Below are 20,015 nucleotides of genomic sequence, written 5' to 3'. Positions count from 1 at the left end.
GGTTTATCTCTGACCGTCGACCAGGCCTGGACTGTGCACATCACTCTACAGCATATAAGAGCCATAGAAACCCCCTTAGTTGGCTGTGCAAGAATTCCTTCAGTGGAGATATGCTGAATACACAGGCCCATCACAGGCCCTGGTGCCAGGGGGATGACCAGGGACTGGAGTGAGTGATCGCATAGCACGGTGTACATTCTTGGCAATACTGCCACCCCCAGGGAGTCCAGGATAGGCTGTTATAACCTAGCACAGCTCCCCAGGCTGCCTGAATTATGAAGGCAGCCATTTTGGCTCCTGGATCATTCTGGAATTCCAAGGGTGTAAAGATGTCATAAAGACACCTTTTCTTCTCCCTTCCCCCAAAGCTGTTTTGTGCTGCATCTCCAAGAGGCATAGCCTAGAATCTCATCCTATGACACCCATCTTTGTAAAGCACTTTGAGAGCTACTGATGAGACGCACAAAGAATGACTATTTTTTTAATAAATTGAACAAATGTTATATACACAGACCATACTGCATATGGAATACAGTATTTATGGGTAGTCTTTCTACACATCACTTTCTATCTTAATACTGCAATTCAATACAGTAACTATAGTTCAAACTGTGAAGAGTCCTTCTGCTTCTCAAATGATTTTAACCATAAACAATAGCAAGTCATAAATACTGAGTATAGTAAGAACATGTAATAAAAACTAGCACGTCCACACAGACACCCATTTCTGTATTATTTTACTATGGTCCCATTTTTAAGGTGTACGTACTTCACACATTTACTTCCTTTCCACCATACTGGTAGCAGGACTGGTTCTTGTTAAACCTTAATAGTTTCTCTTTCCACCTTGTTGAAAGAATTTTGAGGAAAAACTGGAGTGAGTATTTGAGACAAAGGGCCCTGGTGATTGAATCGAGACGAGTGGCCACACTTTGCTATGTATCTGCAATTACAAACAGAAGAAAATCTCTTTTAAAAATAATATTTTTTCATATTTCTCAGAAACACATTCTTTGCTAACTGTTTTGACCACTGCCTTTGGAGAAAATTTATACAATTCACAACAGTTCCACATTATTAGATTCAGTTGGCTCAATAATGGTGGCAGGAAATTCATCAAAGTTGTCTTTGGTGGCACTTTCCGCCGTCCAGCTCAGGCAGTGTTCCATTGTATTCTAAAGTGTTATGGTGAAGACACAGAGCCAGATTCTGATAGCAAGTAGCTAGCAGTGAATCCCCCTGGTGTAGGAGAACTCCCAGCTACCTTAAAGCTGGGATAGGCAGTTCCTACACCAGATGACTTCAATCCCTGGCATACAGGCCATTTAAGGACCTACACCTGTGATGTAAGTTAGAAGAATTTCTCCGTTATTGTAATTCTCATCAGGGCCTGGGTTGGTGCAGAAAGACTTCAGATTCAAGAAGCTGTAACTTCCTGGCTCCTCCTGATTCTCCTGCACTAAGCCCAGATTGGCTGTGGGACAGAATCTGGCTCATTCTGTCTTGTGGTGGGAGCAAAGGCTGAGGACTCAGGTTTTACTGATTGTATGAGTGCCAACTCATTTGCTTTCACTGAGAATACCAAGATTTGTTACTGCTTTCCCATATTTTCCATAGCAGAATTAATTTATGTTTCATTGTATATACCAGGGGTGGCCAGCCTGAGACGGAGCCAGAATTTACCAATGAACATTGCTAAAGAGCCAGAATAATATGACAACTGCCCACCATCTGCTACCCTCCTCCAGCCCCCAGTGCCTTCTGTCCACCGACAGCCCCATCAATCAGTGTCTCCCACTCCCTCCCCATGCCTCCTACCAGCTGCAGTCAGCTGTTTTGCAGTGTGCAGGAGGCTATGGTAGGGAGCGGGGAGGAGCAAGGGCATGGCATGCTTGGGGGAAGGAGCAGGGGCCTTGAGGGAAGGCGTGGAGTGGTGGCAGGACCTGAGGCAGAGCAGGGGGTTGAGCAGTGAGCACCCCACAGCACCTTGGGAAGTTAGCATCTGTAGCTCCAGCCTCGGAGTCAGTGCCTATGCAAGGAGACGCATATTAACCTCTGAAGAGCCGCATACAGCTCCGGAGCCACAAGTTGGCCACCCCTGGTATATACCTATGGGATACCTACAACACATACACATGAGTGAGTCAAATTCTGCCTTTATTTACACTTGTATAACCTCACAGATTTCAATGGGTGGACTGCACTGTGTGTAAATCAGATCCGAATGTGGTTCTATGTCTTTTAAATCCTACTTTACCTCTTGTGCACTTTCCAAAACAAACCCATTCTCCTCTTTTTTAAAGCTCTCTTTCCTGCCCTTACAAAGCCCCACATGCTCAAAATCTTACAAACAGCATGCTGAAAGGAACCAATCCTTCTCTCCAAAAGCAGTCAAATGCTATGCACACTCAGTTATGAGTTTACTACTTATTTAAACAAAATTAATGGCAACCCTGTGTTGAAAAGATAAGAAGGCTTATACAGTAGAACCTCAGCATTATAAACACCAGAGTTATGAACTGACCAGTCAACCACACACACATCATTTGGAACTAGAAGTACACAATCAGGCACCAGCAGAGATCAAAAACCAACCAGATACGGTACTGAACAGGACTAAATGTATACTACTTAAGAAATAAAGGGAACATTTTTAAAAAAAGATTTGACAAGGTAAGGAAACTGTTTCTGTGCTTGTTTCATTTAAATTAAGATGGTTAAAAACAGCATTTTTCCTCTGCATAGTAAAGTTTCAAAGCTGTGTTAAGTCAATGTTCAGATGTAAACTTTTGAAAGAACAACCATAACCTTTTTTTCAGAATTACAAACATTTCAGAGTTATGAACAACATCCATTATCGAGGTGTTCATAACTCTGAGGTTCTACTGTAATGATAAGATCATTATATTTGTACCACACTATGTATTCCATGTGGATTTTTATTTGATGAATGGCTATGGACAGATATTTCAAACGTTAAAAATTGCAAAACAAAAACATTCTACATTCTCTGTAACATTCCCTTGTAGATCATGTCTCAACAAAATATTTCTAATGCAGTATTCAGCTCCCATATTTCAATTGCACTAAGAGACATTGAAATTATTTATCACCCAACACCATGGTATCTGAGCACCACTCAAATAATAATAATGATAATAATAATAAATACTTTATTTATAAAAGAATGATATTCATGTTCAAAGATGAAAGAACAATTTTGTGCTGTTGTATAAGCCATGTGACCCTATAGATTTCAGCAGATTTATGAGGAGCCTAAAGAATTTCACCCCAGATATTGTGTATCTCTATTCAAATTAAATGAAGTGTAGAAGTTGTCTAGAATATTGCCTGGTCTGTCGATAGCTGATAGTTCAATGAACGTTCATGTAAAAAGTATGAAGACTACAGTAATCTCCTACGCTGCCCTTAATTGTCTCTAAGTGGGAGTTACAGAACAATGAATATACAGTGCTGACATGTCAAATGAGGTTGCTACAAAGATATCCATCACCGAGAGACCTACATATCAATAGTGTTACAATAAGGGGAGTCCATAAAGAGCAAAATGTAGAAACAAAATGGATCATCATCCATGAAAGCAGTAAGAGGATGAGATAACCTCCCCACAAAAGGAAAATACATGTCCATTAAAAAATACACTCTATTTCATGATTAGAGTGATTGGACCCAGGAATACCAGAATTCACCTCTTCACCACTGATCATGAATGGCCCCATCCTGCACCACTGAAATCAGTGGGTCTTTTGCCATTAACTTCAAAAGGTGCAGGATGAAACCGTACATGCTATTCTCCAATTGGTACTGTGCTGACCAATTCGTAGGATCTGCATTTTTGTTTTTAACACAGCAGTTTCAAATATAAGGCTATATTTTGCGATCTTAACTCATAGTGAATAGTATCTTACTCCATGAGTAGTCCCACTAAAAGTAAAATATATCTGTTATTCACTCAAAGGGAAAGGTACTTCTTAGTATGAGTAATGGTGGCAGAATCTAGTCCACAATGCCTGTTTATACCCTCTCTCTCTGTCTTTCTCACACACACTCCCCTTACAAAAGCCCTGTGACTCTGCCTCGTTTCCAGAGATATCCCATTAGCACAGGACAAGAATCCTTTCATGCATTACAGAAAAAAATATCCATGCCCTGCCATATGGATTCATTTTTGCAAAATGTCATGACAAATTTTGTCCCTATTTTTAATGAGTAAAGTACAATTGTAGAACCAGAGAAATGCTTAGTTGCACTTCTTACTGCATTTCCCTGCAGAAAGTCAAAGGAAATAACAGACATATTTTACTTTCTCAGATCGCATTTGCACCTGATTCTTTGCTCTCGAAATTTGGTATTTGTATGAATGCTGCCAGTGATCTCTGCAGAGGCACATCAGCATCCATGTGTGTGACATTTAAAAGTAACTTGGTCTCACAGCAAGCTGATTGAGTTCAGCTCGATTAGCCTATAAAATCTCAAAGACCTGGTTGTCTATTTTCAATCTTGGTAACCTGCAAACTGCTATTACAGAAGAATGCCTATTTTCCAAGTACAGCCACACAAGAAAAAGGCAGAGGTATCGGGAGAGTGTGCCACTATGTCACACTCAGTCATGTACCGCTTTGACAGAGGAATTCTTTAATAACCAGTCAACTCCCCAAAGCTTGTACTGGTGGTGAAGAAGTGTATATTGTCTTAAAACTAATCAAAATAAAAGAGTGTTTAGAAGATGAATGCCTTAGAAATTAGTGGAGGCTTCAATGTCATAGTGAAGTCCTACCTCACTATGGAGGGGAAAATAGTCCATGATCTAAAGGGTCAATGCAAAAGCATGTAGGGGAGGGGACAACAAATAATTATTAAATAATTGTGCAGCTGCTTCTGGGGAGGAAAGCAGGACATAGAATCACAGGAGGGACTTTTACAATGAAAAAGTTTTTACAATGAAAAAGTTTGGTAAGGCACTCAGCAACTGCAGTGATGAACCTGGTATAGAAGGGGAATTCAGAGTGATGACAATTTGTAACAATGTTCTGTGAGGAAAGCATCCATTTCTTGAGGGCTTCAGACCCTCAGCAAAATACAATCTCACATTTGGCACTATTAAATGTAATATACTACAAAAAATTCCAGAACAGACAGATCTCAATCAAAACATAATCACAAGGGTCATAATCTAGCCAACATATCCAATGACATAATGTGGAAACAATCAATATTTTAGGACTCCTGGTTAACCTCAACATTAATTTTAATGAATTTCTGTGGTAAGTTTAAAAGGAATCATGAAACCCAGGAATGATCTTAGATCATCTTGGCAGCCACGTGATTGGATTTGACTCACAATATTTTTCTTTAAACCAAGGAAATGTCATGCTCCAAATTTAATTGTTCTTTAATTAAATAACTATCATTAGGACTTTTCCTCTAATGTATCTGAACAAATTGAGTAATATGCCTTACACTTACTTACCCATGCATTTGTGCAATTATCGATGGGGATGTTGATGGAAGATTAGAATTTGCCGGGTGGGTTGCTGTCCAATGAACCTTGCCAGTGTATCCAGGGATATTTGGAGTGCTACAGGAAAAAGTTAAAAGGGGGAAGGGGAGGAAAAGACTAAATTAAATGAGTATAGGCTTGAAACAATCAGTCACAGACAGTTGTAAAACCACTAGCTTGTGTTTCTATATTCAAGGTGGAGAGGTGATAAAGAGTGTAAATATGTGATATTTTATTGCATGAAAGCACAGGGCCAGATCCCCAATTGGTGTAAATTGTCATAGCTTCTTTGACATCAACAGAGCCACAATAATTTACACCACCTGAAGATCTGGCCCATAAGCTCAATTTTGATTACAGAGGCCAGTGTTTCTCATCTTGTTTTGAAATGATGGGTTTTATTTGATTATCTGTACACTACTCATGACCAAAAACAACATTTCATCAAGAGGAAAGAACTAGAACAAGTGGTTCACAAAAGCACTAAGGCCAATATTTCAAACATGGGTTACATTTTAGGTGGGATTTAGGTCTCAATTTCAAACATGGCACTTAGGTGACCTTCTTTAGGCAGCTTAGTCTGAAATTTTTGGTCTATGCCCAAATTTCTTGCAACAGAGGTTCCCAAACCTTTTTTGCTGAATGCTCCCTGTGCTTTGGAGATTTATGTCACATGTGTGGCCCCCTCTTTCTAAGAAACAGTATTTCCATGGATGCCTGGGGTCTGGGAGCCCAGCCCGCAAGCATTCCTTGTCAGGTACATGCTCCAGGTGGGTGATCCCAGCAGGACACAGACAGCTGGGCTTCACCTCCTCCTTGTGCCCCTAGGACGCCCCTGTGTCACTGACAGGCCGCAGGCTTTTCTGGCCCTGGCACAATCCCCAGCATGCATGAGCAAGAGCCTGTGCTGGCAGGGAGAAACCACCTCCCAAAGGGACCCATGAACATCAGCTTCTGAAGAGATGAATGAGCTTGATTGAGCCACCCCCGCTCTCTGCACAGGAAGAGACCACTCCCCCTCACTCCTTGCAGCCTTCCTCCTCCTCGTCTTTCCAGTCTGGCAGGAGCTGGAGACTCAGCTAGTGAAACATATTCTTATTTTATCAACAATATTTTGAAGAAATAAGAAAAAATCCATAACTAGTCAGGTCATTCAGTGCCCCATTAACCTCCTTGTGCCCCACTGCCCCTTCCCCCAAGAAAGGGTACCCCCCAGTTTGAAAACCGACATCCTACAACAATTCTACAGTTTTGCAAGTTTCAGGTATGATTTCTGATATATTATTCTGGGTGATTTTCCTAAAAATAAAAATATGCTCCTGTTCTACTGGGTACAAAGCACTGAACCATCAATACATTTTTATCTTACACAAGCAGTTTAAGATGTTATATGTATTTAATTTTAAATATAATATCTGAATTTCTACTGTCTTTAATTTAATCTTATTTAGCTACCCATATAAAGAAAAGAAACAAAGATGTGCAATGATACAGTATGATCCAGGGAATCTGTCCTGGATTATGACCTAATCCATCAAAAATTTAAGCACATGTTTAACTTAAAGTACATAGGCAATCTGGTTAGGACTACTCACTTGCTTAAAGATAAGCACTTGCTTAAATTCTTTGCTGGATGGGCAAGAGTGCTCAATACCTGGCAGGATTGAGCCTTTGTATATTACTAGATAATTCATACAAAATGAAATACATGGACAGTCAAAGGAAAGTTTTCACGTGTGATGCAAAGGGATTGAGGAAAGATTTATAGCTATATAGGTCAGCACAACTGAAAGATCAAGTCCTAAATACAACCGTATTTGCTCCATTCCTTCAGACAGAGACAAACACCTACAAGATCTCTATCAAGCGGTCTTAAAACTACAACACCCACCTGCTGAAGTGAAGAAAAAGATTGACAGAGCCAAAAGAATACCCACTCCAGGGTCACCTACTCCAGGACAGACCCAACAAAGTAACAGAATGCCACTAGCTGTCACCTTCAGCCCCCAACTAAAACCTCTCCAGCGCATCATCAAGGATCTACAACCTATCCTGAAGGACAATCCCTCACTCTCACAGATCTTGAGAGACAGGCCAGCCCTCGCTTACAGACAGCCCCCCAACCTGAAGCAAATACTCACCACCAACCACACACTACACAACAAAAACACTAACCCAGGCACCTATCCTTGCAACAAAGCTCGTTGCCAACTCTGTCCACATATCTATTCAAGGGACACCATCATAGGACCTAATCACATCAGACACACCATCAGAGGCTCGTTCACCAGCACATCTACCAATGTGATATATGCCATCATTTGCCAGCAATGCCCCTCTGCCATGTACATTGGCCAAACCGGACAGTCTCTATACAAAAGAATAAATGGTAACAAATCAGACGTCAAGAATTATAACATTCAAAAATCAGTAGGAGAACACTTCACCCTCCCTGGTCACTCAGTTATAGACCTAAAAGTCACAGATCTCCAACAAAAAAACTTCAAAAACAGACTCCAAAGAGAAACTGCAGAATTGGAATTAATTTGCAAACTGGACACCATTAAATTAGGCTTGAATAAAGACTGGGAGTAGATGGGTCATTACACAAAGTAAAAACTATTTCCCCATGCTAATTTTTCCCCTACTGTTGCTCACACCTTCTTCTCAACTGTTGGAAATGGGCAGGGCCAGAGCAACCTATTAGGTGACCTAGGCAGTCACCTAGGGGGCTAACATTTGGGGGGGCGGCATTTTGGGTCCTTCGGCGGCGACCGCGGTGGAGGACACTCCGGTCATCATCGGCATTTAGGTGGAGGGAACTGGGTCGGGGGGCGCAGGGAGGGTCGCCTGCAGCAAGTAAGGGGGGGGCGTCATGTAGGGGAACCGCTCCCCAGCCCCAGCTCACCTCTGCTCTGCTTCCTCCCCTGAGCATGCTGCCCCGCTCTGCTTCTCTCCCTCCCAGGTTTGTGGCACTAAACAGCTGGTTGGTGCCGCAAGCCTGGGAGGCGGGAGAAGTGGAGTGGTGAAGGCGTGCTTGGGGAGGAGGCAGAGCAGAGGTGAGCTGGGGCGGGGAGTTGCTGCATGGCTCTCCGGGCCGGGGGGAACTGCCGCGGGGGGGGGGCGCCTCAGGGCAGAGGGGAGGCTGGGGAGCTGCCGTGGGGGGGTGCCTCAGGGTGGAGGTGGAGTGGGAAGCTGCTGGGGGGAGTTAGGGCGGAGGGCTGCCACAGAGCTCGGAGGGAGGGGTGCAAGCTGGAAGTTTCACCTTGGGCACAAAACATCCTTGCACCCGCCCTGGAAATGGGGCATCCTGATTATCACTACATAAGTTTTTTTTCTCCTGCTGATAATAGCCCACCTTAATTGATTAGTCTCATTATAGTTGGCATGGCAACACCCATTTTTTCATGTTCTCTGTGTATATATATCTTCCTACTGTATTTTCCACTGCATGCATCTGATGAAGTGGGTTTTAGCCCATGAAAGCTTATGCTCAAATAAATTTGTTAGTCTCTAAGGTGCCACAAGTCCTCCTTGTTCTTTTTGCTGATACAGACTAACACGGTTACCACTCTGAAATTAATGGCAAGAGTTGTTGGGAGGGGAAGGAAAGAGAGAAGCTGGTTGAAAGAGAGCTGGAGTAAAAGCATGTGAGGTTAGAGAGGGAGCCACGTGCATAGTTTAAAAAATGTCAAAATTGATATGATACAGAATTAGGGGCAACAAGCCATTGGCATCAGCAGTTAAGTATTTCTTGTTCTGCCAGCTCAAAATGGGTAACCATTGAACTATAGATTTACCCAGACTGCCCATACACCAGCAGACAAGTCTTTCATGACAAGTTGTTTCAGCCTGTGACTCAGCTAAGTAAAAGGGACTGAAAAGCTTGCAAATGTCAGCCTTTTCTGGGCTCGTGCATTCTGCAAATAACAAGAATGCCCATTTAGGAATTGCTTCCAAGGTGCTTTCTGACACCTGTGTGCTCCCTAGGAAAATAAATCTTGGAGTGTGAAATAGTACATAGCTATTAATTTTCAGTACAGTGACCAGAAATCCTTTTAAGCTAAATTCAGTGCAGGATGCAAGAATCAACTTATGGGAGAGGTGGTTTATTAAATAATTCTTTGGTTGTGTACCTAGGCAATTTGTTACTTTAATTTTTCATTGGGGTAGAGCTAATGTTAGATGCTGTATCTATAGAGTATGTGATACAGAGATAAAACATGATAGATTTGTTGGAAAATTCATTTGTCTCACAAGAGATTCAATCCTCTGGTCCAGCTAAGCTGTGCTTAGCATACGAACATTGGAGGGGAAAGGTGGATTTTATGTCATGCCCACTCAGATCCAGTGGCTGATGGAAGGCTGATCTGGTCAACAGTATTACACAGTAGTAGTTGTGGGGATGCTCTATGTTACGTCTAGCTGCCCCTGGCTCTAAGGGGCCTTCCATGAGTTTTTTTTCTTATCCCCTTTGCCATGCTCTGACATACTGGGGGCACATTTTCTGAAATAATTAAAATGGTGTGTGTGCAAAACTCTGCCTTTTCGTGGACAAATGGACAATGACCTAGTTGTGTGCAGACCAAGCAATTGCAATACACATACCTATTTGCATGTAAAAATATCTAATGTGTGTATTCAAATACAGGTTTTGTAAGTACGAGTGCATTTGTGAAAACACATGCATTTAGCTATCTCTGATCATTTGGTCCGTAAGGACTATTTTTAATAGACTGTGATTGGAATTTTACTACTCCGATGATGTGATACTTACATTAGAACCTCAAAGTTACGAACACCTCAGGAATGGAGGTTGTTCAGAACTCTGAAATGTTCGTAACTGATCAAAATGTTATGGTTGCTCTTTCAAAAGTTTACAACCGAACACTGACTTAATGCAGCTTTGAAACTTTACTATGAAGAATAAAAATGCTGCATTTAACCATCTTAATTTAAATGAAACAAACACAGAAACAATTTCCTTACCTTATCAATTTTTTTAAACTTTCCCTTTAATTTTAGTAGTTTACATTTCACAGTACTATATTGCATCGGTTCTCAAACTTTAGCAACCTGAGGACCCCCATTCAGGGGTGGCTCTAGGTATTTTGCTGCCCCAAGCACAGCAGGTAGGCTGCCTTTGGTGGCTTGCCTGCAGCAGGTCCCTGGTCCCGCGGGTTCAGCGGCAGCCTGCAGGAGGTCTGCTGAAGCCGCGGGACCAGCGGACCCTCGGCACGTATGCCACCTAAGGCAATCTGCCTGCTGCCCTTGCGGCAACCAGCAGAGAGCCCCCCATGGCTTGCCACCCCAGGCACGCGCTTGGCGTGCTGATGCCTGGAGCTGCCCCTTCCCCCATTTTGACTTAAAATTTTTCCCGGACCCAGAAGCTGGCTTCTAATTTTCCCCGGGGGTTGCTCAATCCCCGCTTAGCCCCAAGCTAAGCCCCTACCTCCACTCCACTCCTTCCCCTAAGGCCCCACTCCCGCCCCACCTCTTTCTGCCCCCTCACCTGAGTGTGCCCTATCCCTGCACCTTCCTCTCCCTCCCAGTGCTTCTTGCATGTCGCTGAACAGCTGTACTGTGGCATTAAGGAGGCACTGGGAGGGAGGGGGAGGAGTTGATCAGTGGGGCAGGCGATCCCAGACATGACTCACGGATCCCCTGGAGCTGGACATTCCTCACAGACCCCCTGGAATAACCTCCCAGACCCCCCAAGGATCGGCAGACCCCAGTTTGAGAACCGCTACTCTATTGGATATTCTTTTTTTTTCTTCCTTTTTTTTTTTGTCTCTGCTGCCTGATTGTGTCCTTCTGGTTCCAAATGATGTTTGTGGTTAACCAGTCAGTTAGTAACTCTGGTGTTCATAACTCTGAGGGTCTACTGTAATAAGATATCATATGAGATTTCCTCATTAGACTCTCAGTTATAGAATGAAACCCTAATGACTTTCATGGAATTGCACCAATGTGACAGAGGATTTGGGCCATTGCATGAAATCTCATAATATCTTGCAATATATCATAAGGCTAGCTGAAATTAACTCACATAACAACTTTATAATAGTGTGAATATCTGAGTCTCATTATGCATTGTGAAGCATCTGATTTGTAAAATCTTCTGACCTTTAAAGCTTGCAAAACCACCAAACCTAGCACTGCTACTTACACAATTTAATTTCTTCCACTAACATATTTTCCTTGGAAAGAAGATAAGAGAAAAGCAACATGAATGTCCAAATGTGACATACAAACAGCAAAATGAGTGCGAGAGACAGTCCCAGATTCAGATCTGTTCTAGATTGTTGTCTGCCTTTTAGAAGTGATTCACAGAGTTAACATACTTCATAGCATGCTGAAGGATGTTACACTGAAAGAGGAGGAGGCTGTGTAAAGAGAAGCTAAAAGTACCAGGATACTAAGAAAGCCTACACTATGTTAACCAGCTGCCCTCATGGGAGCCTGAAGAAGGGATGCAGAAATGTGCTGCGGTTATGCGTGTGATAAGGTAGAAGAGACTGAGGTTAAAAAAATACCCCTTTGGTTTTTGTTTTTGGATCATGCTGTCTAGTTCTCTTGTGTTTTCTTTGCTGAGATGTTGAACCAGATCATCTCTGCTGAAAAAAACAACTGAGTGCCAGGCTACAGCTGGCAAGATACAACACTCTTTGTGGTTAGGCTTCTCGTCATCAAGTTATCTTTCTGTCACCATGACGTTTCTCTCACCTTGCTCAGATGCTTCCTTGTTATTACACTAGCAGCCCTCACTCCCCACAAAAAACAAAACAAGCCTCCACCAGCATAAGCAATTGAAGTTGTACAAGGCCTAAGAGTTCAAACAGAAATTGGGTGCATCCACTTGTAGGTGCCCTTTTTGAGACACTTTAAAGGGGCCTGATTATCAGAAAATGCTGGGTAATCGTTCTCTGAAAATCACAAAGTGGTTTAAGTTGGACACCTGAAAACTGAGGCACTCAAAATGATTAATCACTTTTGAAAATGTAGGTTTTAGTTCCCTGTGCTTTAGCTTGAGTGGTAAACAGGTTCATGGTCATTGTTAACTCTCCCTGCAAAACAAAAACTTCTGCAAAAGAGTAATCTTTCACAGCGAGTACTAAATGATCAATATACACTGCTCTTTGAATAGGAAGAGCTCCCACAGCTTCTTACGCTTTCTTTTAGTTACAACTGTGAAAATGTGAAAAGCGGATGAAAAACACTAACATGAATGAATGAGATATTTTGATTTAGTATCCGAGGGGTAGCCGTGTTAGTCTGGATCTGTAAAAGCAGGAAAAATTCCTGTGGCACCTTATAGACTAACAGACGTTCTGGAGCATGAGCTTTCATGGGTGAATACTTCCATGCATCCAACGAAGTGGGTATTCACCCACAAAAGCTCATGCTCCAAAATGTCTGTTAGTCTATAAGGTGCCACAGGATTCTTTGCTGCTTCCCTGTGTTGTAATCTGCTGTAGTTTCCTGTCATACTTCCATGCATCCAACGAAGTGGGTATTCACCCACAAAAGCTCATGCTCCAAAACGTCTGTTAGTCTATAAGGTGCCACAGGACTTTTTGCTGCTTTGATTTAGCAGTGTTTCACACTCAGTTTGCACAAGTGTAAATGATAGAGCTGGGTGGGAAACAGTTTTTCTGTGAGAGTTTCCAAGAGTTCAAAATTTTTCCCATCCCAAAATGGAGGGAAAAGTTCTAAATCTCAAAAATGTTTACAAACCAATAATATGAAAAAACCCTGGATTGGGTCAAATATAGTATACATGAACTAAAATCTTGAAACAAAAAAATAGTTTTGAACAGAAAAATGTAACTTTTCATTTTGAAAATGTCAAAACAGGACGTTTTGATAATTTTGAAACCAATACTTTTTTGAATTGGGAGATTCATCAAAACGAACGCTTTCCCGTGACAGTTTCAGTTTTGACAAATTGTCATTTTCTGATGAAAAAGATGTTACTCAGAAAATTTCTTACTAGTTCTAGTAAATGAATACACAAGGTGCAAGACATTGGAAGACCCTGTGTCTATCTAATTATGGTCTATGAAGTGTCTGTTATGACTTGAAGATGGTTCAGGGACACATGAAAACAATGTCTCAACCCGTGTGTATAGTTGGAGTAACACAACTAAATCATGTGTGAGATCATAATCTGGCTCAGTGTGTTTGGGGCACTGATAGTAAGGGTGCTGATAAACTTGGAGGAACAGCTACAAAGAAAGGGAATATAAATTATGGAAGGAGAATGGTTTGAGTGCAGGACTTGGAACTCCCAGGGCTTTGTCCTTTAGACACTGCATTTACAGAGCTCTCACTGAAAACAAGAGTTTGCAGGAGTGGGTCTTCTAAGAGCTAATTCTGCCTCTGACACCACTATCATCTGTGGCCTTGCGTGAGTCACTTACACTTATTTTCCAAATACGAAAATTGAGGAAATGAAGTTAACTCTTACTAGACAGAAGTGTTAAGGAGATTTATTACTTTACACTTGAAAAGTGCTGCTAAGTAGAAAGTATTAAATGTTACACAGTGTGTGGGTATGAGTGAGTGCATGCATGTAGCACTGCCCTCTACTGAATGGAATGAAAACTGCTGATCTATTTGTTACAGGCCTTATATTGTTAGTGACTGCCAGAGAATCTTATTTAGCTCAGGAGGCAGGGGCCAGTTCTTTCAAGCAAGAGAATCTGAGTTCTGTCCTGACTGCTGTGTAGTTCCAGGAGGCTGTGATATGGAGCAGAGTGAATAACAGAAACTTATGTTTGTTACAATATGTAAGATACAAAAATAGTGAGAGATACCGAGTACGAGACAGATGCAGCATTAAAGCTGCCACTTCAGGAGATCTGCTAGCTTTCACTTAAAGGAACTTTGTTATGTAAGTTGGAATTTACTAAGTGTTACTACACCATGCGTTAGTGAGTTACAGCTGTGCCAGGAATAAAAGAGAATTGTTCATGCAGTGTCTGTCACACCAAGCATTTACCGGTGCCCCCCACATGAATGCTACAGAGGAAATCCCCATCAGCAGTGTGGGAGTTTTTTCCATTGACCCTTAGAACACCTGCAGAACTAAAATATCACTTAGACCATAATCTCATTGCTGCAGCTGATGGGGGAAGGGGTCAGATAAAGGAAAAAGCTGGTGGCTGGTAGATGGAGGAGAAAAAGACCTAAAAAGAGATTGAAATAAACAGAGTGAGGTGGTGTCATGAATCCATGTGCGAAAGTTAGAACAGGGTTTTCTCTTGGTATTGAAAATTAACCTTATTATGCATTTTTGAATGGAATATTTTTTTGTTATTAAACAAGAAAATTGTGTCATTACTTATAATATTCATTAATGATCCGGAAAAGTGGGGTAAAAGAGAGGTGGTAAACTTTGCAGATGATACAAAATTGCCCAGGATAGTTATGTCCAAAGCTGAATGCAAAGAATTACAAAGTGATGTCACAAACTTGGGTGACTGGGCAACAAAATGGCAGATGAAATTAAATGTTGATAAGTGCAAAGTAATGCACACTGAAAAAAACATAATCCCATATATACATACAAAATGATTGGGTCTAATTTAGCTGTTCTCTTTTTGAGTGGGATCTTGGACTCATCGTGGATAGTTATCAGAAAACATATGCTCAATGAGCAGTGGCAGTCAAAAAAAACTAACAAAATGTTAGGAACCATTAGGAAAAGGATAGATAATAAGACAGAAAATAGAAAAATGCCACTATATAAATCCATGGTACGTTCACATCTTGAATACTATATGCATTTCTGGTTGCCCCATCTAACAAAAGAGATACTAGAACTGGAAAAAGTACAGAGAAGGACAACAAAAATGATTAGGATATGGAAAAGCTTCCATGTGAGGAGAGATTAAAAGGACTGGGACTATTCCTTTTAGAAAAAAAGATGACCGAGAAGGATGTGATTGAGGTTTATAAAATAATGAATGGTGTGGAGAATGTGAACAGGGAAGTGTTAATTACACCTTCACATAACACAAGAACCAGGGGTCACCAATGAAATTAACAGGCAGCAGGTTTTAAACTAACAAAAGGAAGTACTATTTCATACAACACACAGTCAACCTATGGAACTCGTTATCATGGGATGTTGTGAAGGCAAAAAAATGGATAGAAAAAAAATTGGATAAGTTCAAGGAGGATAGGTACATCAATGGCTATTAGCCCAGATGGTCCAGGTCATAGTCCCATGCTCTGGGTATCCCTAACGTCTGACTGCCAGAAGCTGGAATGGGAAGACAGAGGATGGACCATTTGATAATTGCCCTGTTCTGTTCATTCCCTCTGAAACAATTGGCACTGACCACTGTCAGAAGACAGGATACTGGGCTAGATAGACCATCAGTTTGACCCCGTATGGCCATTCTTATGTTCATATCATTTTCTTTTTATTTATTAGGAGAGTAGGTTTCAAAAGTAGCTAAGGAATTTAGGAGCACAAACCCCATTGAATCTCAGTGGGGCTTGGGTTCCTAAATCACTTTGATGCATTTGATATCTCTTCCTTTGTGTAACTGGCTCACATGACTTGCCTTACTCTTTGAAAATGCACAGGAATTGGAGTTTTACCAGGAATCAGGCTCTCATTTCAACCACAGTACACATGTTTGCAACAGGAGTTCATCCGGACATAGCCAGATCAGCAGCCAACAGATCTCATTATGACAATTGGGGCCAGTTCTTCATAATAGTTCAGCACCCTACAAGCATCCAGCATACTGAATTCTTCTGGAAATCTGGCCCTAACTGTAGCTGTTGATTTATTTTGAAAATCTGGACCACAGTCCACTTTTCTCATTATCTCACTACCCATAACTTCTCCTACTTGGCCAGCTATGTAATGTACAAAAACAGCTTCATTATTCATTTTTTACAAACAAATAAAAAAATCAAGCAAACTAGTTAGTCCAGCTTGTTTCAAACCCCAACGTAGCTTCAGAATAAATGACAAAGGCTCCAATCTGTCAAAGCACATAAACATGTGCTCAGTTCCATCCCTATAAACAAAGCACTTACACACCTGTGTAAGTCCCATCAGCTACAATAGGACTTATGCAGGAGTGTAAGTGATTTGATGAATTGCAGCCACGGAGAAGAGATTAAAAAAAGGAAAAGAAAACAAATATGAAAACAGGAAGTAGGGAGATAAGTGCAGAGAGAAAGAGGAAGCCAGACAAAAGTGAGGGGGAGGGACAAGACACAAAGAGCAGACCTAACAGCCATGGTGTTAGTGTTGCCCGGCATACTTTTTGGGGGGCAAAATTACATAAAAAACCTGCAATCAGGGCTGGCTCCAGGCATCAGCGAAGGAAGCAGGTGCTGGGGCAGCCAATGGAAAGGGACGGCACGTCCAGGTCTGTGGCGGCAATTCAGTGGTGGGTCCTTCAGTCCCTCTCAGAGTGAAGGACCCGCCGTTGAATTGCTGCTGAAGAATGAAGCGGCGTGTTACGGCTACCACCAAAGAGCCGCCAATCACGGCTTTATCTTTTTTTTTTTCCGCTTCACCGCTTGGGGCGGCAAAAAAGCTGGAGCTGGCTCTGCCTGCAATAAATAACCAGAACATTTACTTTAGAAGCTCACTTGACTAACACATACAGAGAAAAGTTTTATGTCTGCCTGTTTGCTTCTCTAATGACATGTATTTCAGCCTTTCTTAAAATCCTAGGTGCTTCCAGTCCTCAGACATGTGTTCCAATGTAATAAAGGTGAAAGAGGAGGGATGGATCAACCCCAATATGTTTATAGCCAGCTCAGGAGTGAATCTGCAAACAAAATGTCCTTAACAATGGCCTACTCAGGGCTCGCCTGGTGCTATGCAGTGCATTGCCATTTGCGATCTCTTACTGGGTAACAGGGAGCAAGAGATTACATTGAGAAATCAATTTCCAGGTCTCTCTCTTGGCAACACAGACTGATAATGCTAGGCCACTGAGCCAGACCACAAATATGATTTTGATTAATATAAATATAGGTTCACAAGTTTAGCATCTGTGGCTGAGTCACAGGTTCCTTATATGGGAGTGGGGTTCCACTAGTTATTTTGTGTCTGATTCATACAGGGAAAAAATGGTTTACGAGAACAAATACATCTCTGTATCTTTATTTGTATTTTTAATATACTTTTTTTAATCAAGTTTCTAACAGGCCATGCTTTAAACACTATTATAGAGGAATTACAGTCTTGTGATGAAGGCACTGGACTGGGATTCAGGAAATGTGGGTCTGATTCCTGGGTCTGCCACAAATTCTCTGTCCAACTCACCCAAATCATTTAATATCTCTGCATCTTGGTTTCCCATCTGTAAAGTGGAATAGGACTATTTCCTGGCTACACAGTAATTTCTTCAGGGCAGGGACTATACTATGTCTATGTAGAGCATCTTGCACAACAAGTCCCCATTCTTGGTTGGGGTCTATAGGCATTACCACAGTACAAATAATAATGACCAGAGTTTGTTTTTTTTTCTAATTCCTTTAAACGTAAAAAGATGGCTTTCTATTCCCCAAAAGAGGAGAACGGATGAGCCCAAGAAGAATACACCAGCCTGCTCATCACCTCTCTTCCCCTTTGTCTCTGCCACCTGGCCCACAGTCGGCCCCTGAAGTTCAAGTTTCAGATTTGTTACTGCTCTTATTGGTAAATACGTTCTTGCAGGGCCTGGGGAAGAACATGAACTTACCCCAGAGCACTACATGAAAGTGATGTCATCACTTTAGTGCTTGACACAGGAATTGCACCTGATCATTAACAAAACTTTGAAAGTGATTTACTGTATAAACTGCTGTCAAATGCAATGAAAATAAACAGACCTGGAATGCGGGCAGGGAACATGGTGCTTATTTGGACATTGCCACCGCTTCAGTTTCAAAGAGTATGTCTACATTGCAATAAAACACCTACGGCTGGCCCATGTCAGCTGAATGGCTTGTGGAGCTCAGGCTGCGAGGCTATAAAACTGCATTGTGGATGTCCAGGCTTGAACTGGAATCTGAGCTCTGTGACAGGTGAGGGTCCCTGAGCCTGGGCTCCAGACCAAACCTGGATGTCCACCTGCAATTCTATAGCTCAGCAGACCAAGCCCTGCGAGCCTGAGTCAGTTGACAAGGGCCAGCCATGGGTGATTTATTGCAGTGTGGACATACCCCAGGGGGTTAATATAGTGACCATACATTTTAAAAAATGTATTTCAGGATAACCATTTTCGATTCTTTTGTGCTCCAACTCAACCAGAATTTATGGGTTTAATGCAGATTGGATGAAATTCAGTGTTATGCAGGAGGAAGGACTAAATTATCATAATAGTCACTTCTGCCCTTAAGAGCTATACATTTATAATCTTTTATTTAGACTTAGTGGATATGGTGTGTATAGTAGGGGTCAGATTCTGATCCTGTTAATCACAGGGAATGGCATCTTATTCTGTGACTAGTCCCATTGAAATTAGCAGAGCTACCTGAAAAGTAAGGTGCTACTCAGAGTGAGTAAGAGTAGCAGCACCTGGCACTATTTAAAGTAATGTGCGTTCTGTATTAAACTAATAGAGATGACTGGACCTAATGATTACGAGAGAACACAACAAAACCAGCCATCCTCACACCTGTTCCAGACATCTGTTTAGCGTATGTTCTGAAATTTGTGATGCAGGCCCATCTATCTGACAAGGGGAATTTGCCTTTTCTGTAGAAGAGAGGGGGAACATTTTTAAAGCTTTTACCGCAAAAAAATATGCCTCTAGTGGTTTCCTTACAAATGTGGACTACCCCTGTTCACTGAAAACTATAGAAAGAAAAGATCTAGCCAATGACAAACTGTACACAAAAAACAAGTTAGGTCTGGTCTACACTACTCATTTAAACCGAATTTAGCAGCATTAAACCGATTTAACCCTGCACCCGTCCACACAACGAGGCCCTTTATATCATTATAAAGGGCTCTTTAAACCAGTTTCTGTACTCCTCCCCAACGAGAGGAGTAGCGCTGAAATCGGTTCCATGTCGGTATTAGGGTTAGTGTTTGCCGCAAATCTGACAGTATGGCTCCGGGCGTGTGCCACTAGTGCCCATGTGTGACCGCTCTGGAAGCAATCTGACTGTATGCGACTGGTAGGTAGAAGTAAAAGCCCCGAACTTTTGGGAGTTGTCATTTCCTGTTTGCCAGTGTGGAGCTCTGATCAGCAAGGTGGCCATGCAGTTCCAAATCAAAAGATCTCCAGTGACCGTACGAGATATGGATCTGACGCTTGTCTGGGGAGACAAATCTCATCTATCAGAGCTCCATTAAGAAGACGATAATGCAGCATTTTGAAAAATCTCCAGGCTATGATAGTAGATGGCCATAGCGAGGGACCTCTAGACGGGTACTGACAGCATACGGAAAGCCAAAGAATCAAATGGATTGCTCATGGAGAGAGGAGGGAGGTACTGGGACTCGCAGCTATCCCTCCCGGCG

The 20,015-nt window shown here is 41.9% G+C and overlaps 1 protein-coding gene across 1 annotated transcript in view; it reads right to left on the bottom strand.

The window, feature by feature from the left end:
- Positions 1 to 819: 819 nt before the first annotated feature.
- SPMIP7 (sperm microtubule inner protein 7) overlaps positions 820 to 20,015 on the bottom strand; it is a 45,704-nt gene continuing 26,508 nt past the window's right edge. The window contains exons 8-9 of the mRNA XM_032800298.1: positions 5,492 to 5,599; positions 820 to 943 (exon numbers count right to left, since the gene is read on the bottom strand). Coding sequence (XP_032656189.1) covers positions 820 to 943; positions 5,492 to 5,599 — 232 coding nt within the window. The remainder of the gene's footprint in view (positions 944 to 5,491; positions 5,600 to 20,015) is intronic.

Source organism: Chelonoidis abingdonii, chromosome 2, assembly GCF_003597395.2.
Source record: "Chelonoidis abingdonii isolate Lonesome George chromosome 2, CheloAbing_2.0, whole genome shotgun sequence".
NCBI lineage: Eukaryota > Metazoa > Chordata > Testudines > Testudinidae > Chelonoidis > Chelonoidis abingdonii.
This window is presented reverse-complemented; position numbering and strand designations above follow the sequence as displayed.